Genomic DNA, 12,126 nt, shown 5'->3' with positions numbered 1-12,126 from the left:
AGAAAATCTATCTACCCTTATATATATATAGAGATAATTCTGATTCGAATTCTATATTTTTGAGATAACAAATTTAAATGAGTCGGTAAGGAAGCTCGAATTCACCCTCAGATGTTGTGACTTGTGAGAGCACGAGTTATACTGTTGACCGTCAAGGCCCAATGGCTGGAATTTTAGGATCGAAACTGAGTGCCCAAAGCATATTGCATTGCCCCAAAAATGTAAACAAAAGGAGGGTGCGTCTGGCTTGCTTGCTGATCCATGAGATATGATGACATTTTTGTTAACATGTATTAGAAATCACTTTGTTGAAGCTATTGACAATAATAAAAAGTTCCATTAGAGTGCAATGATGATCAAGTTAAATCGTTGCACGTATATCTCTATGAATATTAAAGTAGAGATTGTTAATTTTTCTTTATTGAAATTAATATATACCACTTACTTTTTATTGTTTTTATGGTATCAAAAAAACCTCCGACACCAAAAAATTTAAAGAAAAGAAAGGGTAAATGAGTTATTTGCTCGATAATTTTTCTTAGGAATACAAAATATATATTTATTATGAGAAAATATTCAAGCAAATAACAAAAAAGTCTCCTATTATATTGTTCGACAAGTGATATTTATTGATTTCAGTAAGAAAAAAGCTCACAATCTCCCTATTACAAGTAGCAGATTTCTGAACTAATATTTACCAAAATGCTAGGCGGTATTATGTATTATTTATATCCAGAATCCTAGTAGATTTAAGATTATAACAATTTTTTTTAAGACGCATGATGAGATAAGTGTTCACAAGTCTACCATACGAGAATATATTTTAAAGTGAGAAGATTGCAACAAATTTTTTTTTTTTTTGGTCATCTTTCAATTTATTTTGTGTATGATTTAGTGCTGTTAAGTTCTGATCCTTTTATTAGGTACTTATCCTTTTATTAGGCATTGGTAATCAAATAATCAAGGATTTAGAAAAAGGATAGGAAATTTTGTTTGTGATTTAATTAAACATCTGAAGTTGGAATAAGTATATATTTGAAGAAATTGAAATTGACAGTATACTTTAGAAGAGTTTTAGATACGACATGTAGATGTGGTGGTACTTTCGACTTTAGTTGTGGTTGTGGTGGTGATAACTAATAAATTTATCATTATTATAAATTAACACCTTCCCTTAGATTTCATCTTTAACAAGAACACATCTAGGGCGTTTTTAGGGCATCTTTATCAAGGGTATCTTCATCTGATTGTCAGGTTCAAGTCTGACCAAGTGGAAGGACAATTCACAACCGGAGTTAGGTCGCCATTGCTGTTTTAGTCGCTAGAAGGCATAAAGACTGACTACCGTTATGACTAGTATTGAATAATTAGTTGGACTTTTGTTTACCTTGAACTAGAGAATTTACTATCAAAGAATAAGAAAAATTTTATAAAGAAATTTACTTGTCAAATGGAAATACAAAACGGTTGTTGATGGGAAAGCAATATAAAATAGATTAATTTTCATACGATGCCTTGCATTGATTAGGCATACTCCGTTTCATTCATAATTAAGCCGGCTCGTTGAATTTAAAATCTGTATGTTTCATCTTGATCCTTTCGCTTCTCCTTACTGTCTCTGGCTGAAAGCCGCAAATTTGTAGGTAAGTATTCCCCCATTACAGCATTTCTTTATTATTTATCGCACGATTTTATAAACTCGGGTAAATTCTCTATTAGTCCCAATGGTTTGGACAAATTACCTGGTACAAATAAAATTGAAAGAGGACGGATATGTGGTATTTTTTAGTTTTAGATATCGGCTTTAAAATGTGGCCTCTTACATGGAAATTTCACTGTACATAGGTGATGGTTTATTGAATTCATAACATAGATCACACAAAGTTTCTATTAAGCAATAAAGGGAATACAGGAATAAAAGATATGGCCTGCAACAAATATGCTTCTCGAATTGGCTTTGATCCTTGCTCTTGTCCTCATAGTCTCTGAGCTGAAAGCCCACCATTGCAATGTAGCATTTGTTTATACATTTATGCATGATTTTATACCGTGGGTAAATTGTCTTTTGGCATTTAGAGTTAAAACTAATTACTCAGACAATCTCTATATTTTCGTAAATTATTCAAAACATCCATATTGTTACTTCTATAGTGGTTGGATCTTATTTTTAATAATGAACAATAATTTTTTGTCTATATATGTTAAAATTTAAGCAAAACTAACTTGCAACGGGAGAAAAATGGAAAGTGGTAAAGTGGATTTTAATGAAAATGCGTGTATAACAAGAGTTTGCATTTTGGGTAGTATTTAAAATTATAGGGACTAGTAGAGTAATTAATTTAAATTCAAAGACTAAAGGAGCATTTAACCTTTATTTATGAAACATTCATAATGTATTTCTTTGAATTGTTTATTACGAAATGTACGGTTGGATTCCGAAAGTCTTCTCAAACTTGTGATTCAGTGTATGGTGTACAAGAGAAAGATGTTACACATATGTACAAGTTGAGCACTGAGTTCTTTAGCTCAATCAACATCAATCTCCACTGTTGCATGTGCACTCTTTGTTGGTCATGGTTTTGTGTATCCGGCTCGGCTTATGCTACTCAATTAATCAGAATGTGCCTTCAATTTCTTCTTTCAGAAACGTTCAATTTGTAGTCTTTTCTTTGGTTATGTTAATAATTCAGCAGGTTCTATGCTTTTCTAGTGCCATGCTTTAGTTCAAATAAAGGCAATATGGTCCCTGTTTTATTGAAAGAAAAGTATAATATTAATATTTTTGTTGAGAAAATGCTATTTGCATTATTTTGTGTTTTTTCTCTTTCACATTTAATAGCATTAGTAATAAATTTCAGAATTTTTGTTTTTGTCATCATAAATAATCATGTATGTGACTGTGAGTCTGCATGTCCGAGATATATTATTCAATAATTTTCAATAAATTAAAGTGGAGGATTGAGAGGCAATGTGGGCTGTAGGCCATTGCAGCCTGCAATGAACCCAAGCTAGAGTTTCTATTTTACAAACTTTTCTAACACCTCTTAAAAAGCCAATAATGTTATATTTATTAAATTTAGATACTTAGTTGAAGTATTAATTGATGTATTCAATTATTTAATATTGTGTGTGTATGTACAAGTGCGCGTGTACACACACGTGAGTTATTAAAAATTATAATAGTGAGAATATTTGTCTATTAAAACTTTGAAATAATAATGATAAAATAATTAATCGAGCATAATTTGAAAGATTCATAAACTCTTTTGGTTTGAGTGATTCTCCTCATGAACAAATAGGCCATGAAACCCATATGGAACCCGCCTAGGCAATTTAACAGCTGCTACAATGTCTAGATTTGGTGATTTGGCATCCATTACAAGAAATTTTGATTCCCCATAATTCTCATCATGAATATAAGTCACTACAAATCCATCATCTTCATCAGCAGCATCAACATGATCCCCATTCCTTGGCACAAATAATGGCTCCCCTCCAAAGCAACCGGGTCCGTAAAATCTTCTTGAGACTTCAATTTCCTTTTCTAGATCAATCTTCACAACTCCTTGCATTTTCGGAATTTCTTTACCCACTCCTACAAAAACATAGCGATTTTTCTTTCCAATATAGGAAGAATTTATGGATCCCAACTCCAAATTTCTTGCTGATAAAATATTTCTAGAAACATTTCCTGTTCTCAAGTTGATTCTCACCTTCTCCAACGAGATATGGACCATGTCTACTTTGAGAAAAAGATTTTCTATGGATGTAGCATTTGTCGCAATAAGAACAACCTCATCCTCTCCATTTTCCCAAGCATTGAAGACATGCATTGCATTAAACCCCGGAACATTAAACCACTTCATCTCGGCATCACTTTTTGCATACTTCAATATGATCCCAATTCTTGGGACTTTTTCCGGATCAAAAACCGTCGGCATGCCTTTTCCCAACATCACATTTGCTGCTGAAACGGCTAATTGTGTCTCTGAGAAAATAGCGAACCTCTTGGTTATAGCAAAATCATGGATGAAAGTTGGTCGATTTATGGACAATATAGGCACATCCTTTTGCTTAACACCATTTGCATCAAAACGGGAGAATGTAAGATGAGGGGAAAAAAAGGGGCTAAATTTGAAAGCAAAAGTCTCCTTTGTGGTCATGTCTGTCTTTGGATGCGCAGTCATGCTTGCAAATAATTCTTCATCAAAATCCCATCTCCCTAAAGTCTCAATGTCGCCTTCTCGAGTACATTTTATAATGTAGGGCAAATCGGACTCACCAAGAGCAAGAAGCTTAGACGAAAAGAAAGCAAGACTTGTATTGGCCAAACCAAATCCTTTCTTGAGATTTACGTGACCCATCAACACTCTTGCTGTCGATGCAACACATTGAACCATATCCACAAGCCCATAAAATCCTGAGAAGACGTTGGGGAAAATTTGGCCACCGGCATCTCTCTCGAGCTTGTACTTGTAAGTCTTGACATAGCGGCTACTGTAAATTGCACGCCCTTTAGATAATTGCATTGAGTGAAGCATGCCATCACCTTCAAAGAAGTGGAGAGGGCCACGGGGCATGTGCTGTGGGTTTGGTCCGTTTCGGATGTACGTGCCGGTTAGAGAGTCCGGAAGCTTGCCATCAACCACCGGGCACTCAGTCGGGCCAAGCTCGTCCACCGGAGCAAAGTTTCCGGTGAAGACATGCTTTGGATCAACAGAAGGATGAAGAGGACGATCAATAATGTTTGTAAACAATGATGGCGCGGATTTGGTGTTGTAGGATGAATTTGTTCCCATTAAAGATTGTATGGGTGCACATATTTTTGGCTTTTGAGAAGAACGGAATGGGATATTTTGTTCGTTGATGTGATTGTAATATGTGAACTTTGGTTTTGGTGGAGAATTGTATGATATCTTTAAGGATAAGTAATTCATGAGATCCATTCTTTTGGTAGATATGTAGAGTGGATGATGTTTTTTTTTTGGCTCAGTGAATTAGCCATTAACAAGAAACATATTATATAGACTTATACTGTGATTTGTACTGTTCATGTTCTTTGTAAAGAAATGCGACACTTTACAATCAAATTATTCACACGTCATTCTCAAACAAAAAATATACTAATAATTCACATGTCGCGACTTCAATAACGCTCACATCAATTGGATAAAATCTAAATAGTAATATTACGATTTCTCAGTTGGGATTACTTTGTTGCTACACCAACCGCTATAGCTCAACTAGGGTAGGCATCGATTTGGTTCAGTTCAGTTCAGTTCGATTCAATTTTGTTTTGGGATAAGCCTTCGACTTTAGTTTAGTTTCAGTCTAAAGTTTTTTTTTTAAAAAAAAAAACCGTTCGATCTTTAAGAAAAATAAAAATGTCCAAAGTTAAAAAAAAATATCATTCGATCTTCAAGGAAAATAAAAATCGAACCAGAACTGATAGTTTGGCTCCGTTCGATTTTCTTTTTTTATGATAATTTGCTAAACAGTTCATATTAACAAATTAGTTTTTCGATTCAGCTTAATCTGCACACAAGATCTACTATAATCAATGTATAATAAACAAAAATAAAAATAAAATAATTTACAAATTTGTATTCGCAAAAAGAAAACAAAATTGCAACAATTTTAGACTAAAATGAAGAATTTTCAAAATCATCATCACTGTTTTTAATATCAAAACTTTTCGCCCACAACATAAATAAAATGAAATAAACTTCTACGCCATAATATAATTTAACAAGAAAAATTAGGAATTCGATGAAATTTTTCCTTATTGACTTTCGATCAAAGACCTTTTTGAAAAATTTACAAAAAAACGTTAGGCTATAACAAAATTTCTCTATGTAAACATTTCCTAAACATTGAGATATACTAAAATTTTATATAGGACAGAAATCCAAACAATATTAGCGGTTCAGTTTAGGTTTTGTAACTTTTGATCCGAAAATTAAACCGAACCATTTGGTTTGGTTCAACATTTAACATTTGGTTTTTAGCTTAAAAGAACCGAAACTAAAAATCTGAACCGAACTAAAAAATCGACCTCCGGATCACAATTATTTAATGTTATCTGTATGACGTTAATTACTTTTATTCTTAATCATTTTTTCAAGTTCAGTCAATGAGTGATTGTCTGACATATAAGTTGTCATGTCATTAAAAAATACATTAAATATTTTAAAGTAAACATAATATTAGTAACAATAATGTTACACATCTTAAATTTTTTATTTTAAAAAATTATCCTAAATTATGTGGTATTAATTGAGTGGTTGATAATTCTTTACAGGATCTTAGTGAATTAATTGTATTATCTCACCAACCAATTGATAAATACCACATCATTTGGGATAATTTTTTAAGATAAAAAATTTAAGATGTGTAGTATTATTATATTAATAATTACTTTTTTTTTTGTACTTACAATGTTTCTCATTCGTTGGATTTCGGACTTTAATTACAGCTAAGGATCCAGCTATGGTGCCATAGTTGTATGGTACCACAGCTGGATCCAACCATTGGATCTAGCTCTAGTGACAACTGTGAACTAGATCCAATGGTTGGATCCATCTGTGGTACCATACAACAGTGGTACCACAGATTTGTCCTACAGCTAATGCAACTTAGCTACATGATATTCACATTACTAAAATCACTGGTCGAATCATATTATACCTTGTCATTTCATATAAATAAATTTGGAATATTATTAAATTAAAATTTATATAAATAACGGCAACTAATAAATACATATGAATAGAAAGAATTCTTACCATGATTATTTTATTTATAGTCTAACAACAATTTAATTTTTTCCTAACATGTGATCTGTGGGATTAACTAATGAATCATATCCTCTCCTGATTTGAGGTAAGGAGAGGCATTGTGGAACTGAACAAAAAAGTTGAATAAGATAGAAAACTATTTTTTAAAAAAAAAAGACAAGAAAAAGAGAACTTGAATTCTGACACATTGCACCCCACCAGCACAACCATCACTCAGGACCATCATCCCTTTCCTCTATTACATCTCTCTTGGTTTCCCTGTCTCCTGTTAATTCATGTCTTAGTTTTTTTTTTTTTTTTCAGTGTTATTTTCAAGTATGAAAAGAAAGAAAGAAATAGTTAGATTTTTCTGATTTGTTAGTGTATTTTTTTTTAATAAAAAAACTGCTTATTTCATAAGATTTCATTTTGATAATAACTTTTAAAATTGGTAGGATTGCTTTTTAAAAGTATTTCACTAAATGAACCATCACACATTTTTAAAATTTAGGTCATAACAATATTAAAAGAAAAAATATATCCAGAAAATTTATTAAATTTTTCTCAAAAAAATAAATATAATTTAAACCTATGTCTATTTTATTAATTATGTTATAAAATGAAACAATAATTTAATAATAAACTTTACGAAATACATATACTCTATTTTTTAAACTCACAAAAATAACAATAACATATTTTACCAAACAAATCATGACCATTTAATTTGATAATCACCACGTGCCAATAATCTCAAAAGGATCAGGTATAATTAGTCACAAGAGAATCTGAAATCTTTAACCATTTTTATTGTTATTTTGAATTACTTAAAAATTTGTATGCTATGTTTGGAATGAAAGTTTAATGGATTAAGGGGCCATGCTAATGCATTAGCATTTTTTTAAATAATAATAAATAAATATAATTTTTAATTTTTTTATAATATTAATTTTTATTTTCTTTTATTTTTACATTATAATTATTGATACAAATTAATAAATTTATTATTTTAATTTTTATTTTTATTATATTAAAAATATAACTAAATAATATATTATTTAATTATATTTTAATAATTAATATATAAATTAATTATTATTTTACAAGTTAATATAACTAATAATAAATATTATTTTCTAAATATATTATTTAAATTAATTATAAAATTAAAATAGTACAATATAATATTAAATACAACTAATATAAAATAAAATTAATTATATTATTATACACAATATTATTATAATACAGTTCTAACATAATATAATATAATGTGCTAAATACAACTTTAAAAAAATTAATTATATTAAAATTATTATAAAATAAAGCACTTTTTTATAAAGTTATAATAAATTTTTTATTATTGATTACTTACGTTTGTAGTTAAGATTCATTTTCAATCTATCTGCTGCACATGGCCATGCCCTAAAAAAAATTATGGTGGATATGATTTTGAAAGATATCCTTCTAATTGCGGAATCAAATGAGTGGCTGCCCAATTTTATGGAACTACGTGATTTATTGAATTTGGAGTCCAGTGCTAGTGTATTGATGCGATTGATTGAATACTTTCCATAACTGGCATATTTGGCTGGCATATAATAATATTATAATAAGAGAGTCCTTATGTTATATGTAACGTAACATACACAATTCATAAGAACCACATAAATTATGAGACCCATATAATTGCGTGATTCTTATGAATTGTGTATATTACATTACATGTAACATAATAAAATCCTTATAGTAATTAATATTTGTCTACAATAGTGGGGACCTCTCTTTGGCAAGATAAAAAATATCATGATATTTCAATAAAGCAAAAACATTTTGTATAAACAATGGGTCCAGTTATCTTCAACAGTGATACCATTTAACTTTTTTTGTCTTTTGTGATGAATTTTTATGTAAACTCTCCACTTATTTTTATTTTACATTTGCTTCAAAAGTATTAAATTTATTTCTGCCTGCATCCATAGATACATTTTTCTTAGCACTTTATACTATATCGTATTTATTTATCTCTTTACTATTTTCAAATTGAGTCATTAGCATCTTTAATTTAAAATCTTACGCTCCTTTTTAATTAAATATTTTAAATATCAATTTTTTTATATACATTCACTATCAAATTTCATTTAACACTTTTACACTCTTTTTGTTTTAATTTTTTATAAATATTGTGGTATTTTTTCTTACATTCACATTAAATTATGTAACCCCAATAACTCCATTACAAAAGATATTGTAATTTTTCATACTTTTATTTTTATTATGTTATTTAATCCTTTAATTTTCTTTGCAAATAATAATTCATCATCTCCAAATGGGTGCTGAAATATTTTTATATGGTATGGACTGACATTATATTATTAAAAATATTTATTACTATCTATGATGGATAAGACTTTTTACTAAATTATAGTTTGATGCAATCTATATGAAAATAATACAATACAACCTAATACAACAAATAATGACGAACCAAATGCACCCCTAAAATAATAATACTGGAAATAAATAACATGATTAAAATAAGAGTAAGAAAAATTATAATATTTTTTGTAATAGAGTTGTTGGGATTACATATTTTGTTATACATGCAAGTGAAAAGTACTAAATATAATATTTATGAAAAAAAAATTATGATAAAAAGACTATAAAGTATTAAACGAAATTTGATAGTAGATTTTAAAAAAATCCTAATATTAAAAAAAAAGAGTTTAAGGTTCTAAATTAAACATGACAATTCTTCAATCTCAAAATAGAAAAGAGAGATATTGTGATACTGGTGCAACATAAAATAAAAATAATATTAAATAGTGTAAAGTGCTCATTGAAAAGTACCTATGGATGCAGGTGGAAATTAGCTTAATATTTATGAAAAAAATTTAAATAAAAATGAGTGGAAGGGGTTTTCTGAAAATTTACAGTGCCGCACCATGAAAGACAAAACCGTCGTAACGTGGGTAAACCCTAAATAATGATGCCATCACAAATTTTATATAAAGAATTTTGCTATGTTACATTGAATGTACCATACACAATTAACAAGAACCACACAATTATATGGGTCCTACAATTTGTGTGGTTCTTGTTGGTTGTGTATGGTACATTCAATGTAACATAGAGGCTCCCATTTAGGTTTATAATCTAATATGTTTTATATAAAATTTAATAATTTTTAATACTCCAGATATCCTAATTACATCTCGTTAGTTTAGTGGAATATTAATAATCATACTAAAAAAGTACTACTTATATATCATTAAAATATAAAAAAATTTTGCAGAAAAACTTATTTAAGTCAAAGTAATTCTCATAATATTTTTTTCTTACTTTGTCTTTTAACAGTTTTTAACAATTTAAGGTTGCTTTAAGATAAGTTTGATTTAACTAATTTACCCTTATAATATGAAATAACCAAATTACCCTAAGAAATATACATTATTGTAACTAATTGTTTAGACATTTAGCTTTATGTTTTATATAAAATTTAATAATTGTCAATACTCCAATCGTCCTAATTACATCTCATTAGTTCAGTGGAATATTAATAATCATAAGAAAAAAGTACTACTTATACATCATTAAAATATAAAAAAAATTGTATAAAAATTTATTAAAGTTAGAGTAAATTTTTAGATGTTTTTAGTACTTTTACCTTATGAGGTTAGAATAATTATAGTAATTTGTGTTAAAACAATCTTATTGATCAAATATAATAAAAAAACATAGTCTCATTAAAAAAATAATTAATGAATATGGATTTAATTGTTTAAATTTTTAAATTTCTTCTTAATTTTAATTTTTTTAAAATAATGTGCACTTGTCTTAATAATTTTTTAAAATTAGGGTGGGTTAATAAAATTTATGGGGTGGAAATATCACCACCCTCAAGATATTTCAATAGTATAAAATATTTTACAATCGTATGGGTACGGATAATGATAATATCAAAGATTTTAAAATAAATTATTGTGATATAATACGATCAACTAATTAAATAAAAATATTAAATAACCCATGTGATTTTATGATATATGGAGTCCAATGCTAGGCAAAGCTTATCTTACATCAGCTGTAACAAACAATATCAATTTTTAAATCCTCAAAAAAGTATATAATTATAAAAAAGTCAATAAGTTTAAATTTTTTTGAAGTTTTTTTATTTATATTTATAACAAATTTAGTACCAAGTTTCTATTTTATCTAATTGAATCTACAACTTGTTTAATCTTATATTTGTTGAGTTTTTATTTATTATATTAATAATTTTTTACTTTAATATATCATGATCTCTAATGTTGAAGTCTTTTATTAATTGTTTAACTTTATTAAAATTTGTTGTATGTTTTCTTCATTGAAAATTTTAATATTTAATATTTCATTTGTTTTTTAGATCATTTATAGATAAATTTGGGTTTCCTAATTTATTTGATAAATATAGTGAAATTTAATTTAATTGATTATTTTTCCTCATGTCTGAATCATTGATCAAATCAAAGGATTTCAATCTTTCATACGAAAATCCTCTTTGTATATAGCTAGAATGTGAAAATTTATTAGTTTTATATTTTGTGAAATTATTAGAGGTTCTAATGATTTATTCATTATACCATGTTTCTAGTAATTTATTAGAGTCATAATATATTTATCACATATAATATCTCTTATCTAAATTTAGCATCTTGAATTATATAAAAGAAAAAAAATATAGTTTATATCTTAAGAGAGACAAAAAATTATAAATGTAAATGTAAATATATATTTAGAATTTATAAATTTTTATAAATATGATAATTATTTAGATATTTATAAAAATATAGTAAAAATTTTTAAAAATTTTAAAAGAGATATAAAAGAGATGGTTAACAAAATGATTTAGTTATAAAAAATTAATGAGGACTTATTTGAAAACATAAGTAATATGTGATTCAAAATAAATTTTTTTGTAAATAACTATTGCACCCGTACCTTGTTTTTTGTTAAAATTATTTTCATCTATTAGATTAAAAAATATCAAAATCTAACCACCCATATATATTGATTTTTTTGTAAATAACTATTGCACCCGTACCTTGTTTTTTGTTAAAATTATTTTCATCTATTAGATTAAAAAATATCAAAATCTAACCATCCACGCGTTGCAGGAGAGAAGAAAAGTTATTGGAACTTCGCTGATACAAAGACTAATTTTCATTGAGCTGTTACATACAGAGTCTGTAACGTAGTTTTGTCCTTTAAGCAGTGGTTCCTCTTCTCTCTCTTCTGTTGGCTTTTTGTTTCCCTGTCTTCTCAGATACTTCATTCTCGTCTTTCTTTTGGTCTTCCTGATACTTAAAAT

General features: G+C 27.9%; 1 protein-coding gene across 1 annotated transcript; it reads right to left on the bottom strand.

Moving 5' to 3' along the window:
- Positions 1–3,234: 3,234 nt before the first annotated feature.
- On the bottom strand, positions 3,235–4,992 carry LOC18034103 (probable carotenoid cleavage dioxygenase 4, chloroplastic). Its single transcript, XM_006423983.2, has one exon. The coding sequence runs from the start codon at positions 4,944–4,946 to the stop codon at positions 3,255–3,257; it is 1,692 nt and encodes a 563-aa protein (XP_006424046.1). The 5' UTR covers positions 4,947–4,992; the 3' UTR covers positions 3,235–3,254.
- Between the last annotated feature and the right edge of the window lie 7,134 nt (positions 4,993–12,126).

The sequence above is a fragment of the Citrus clementina genome, unplaced genomic scaffold (genome assembly GCF_000493195.1).
Source record: "Citrus clementina cultivar Clemenules unplaced genomic scaffold, Citrus_clementina_v1.0 scaffold_8, whole genome shotgun sequence".
Taxonomy (NCBI): domain Eukaryota; kingdom Viridiplantae; phylum Streptophyta; class Magnoliopsida; order Sapindales; family Rutaceae; genus Citrus; species Citrus x clementina.
Note: the sequence above shows the minus strand (reverse complement) of the source record. Positions and strands in the feature narration are given on the sequence as shown.

Bases quoted from the DNA above. Each gene is read 5' to 3' on its own strand.
- LOC18034103 (XM_006423983.2), bottom strand. From the start codon at position 4,946: ATGGATCTCATGAATTACTTATCCTTAAAGATATCATACAATTCTCCA.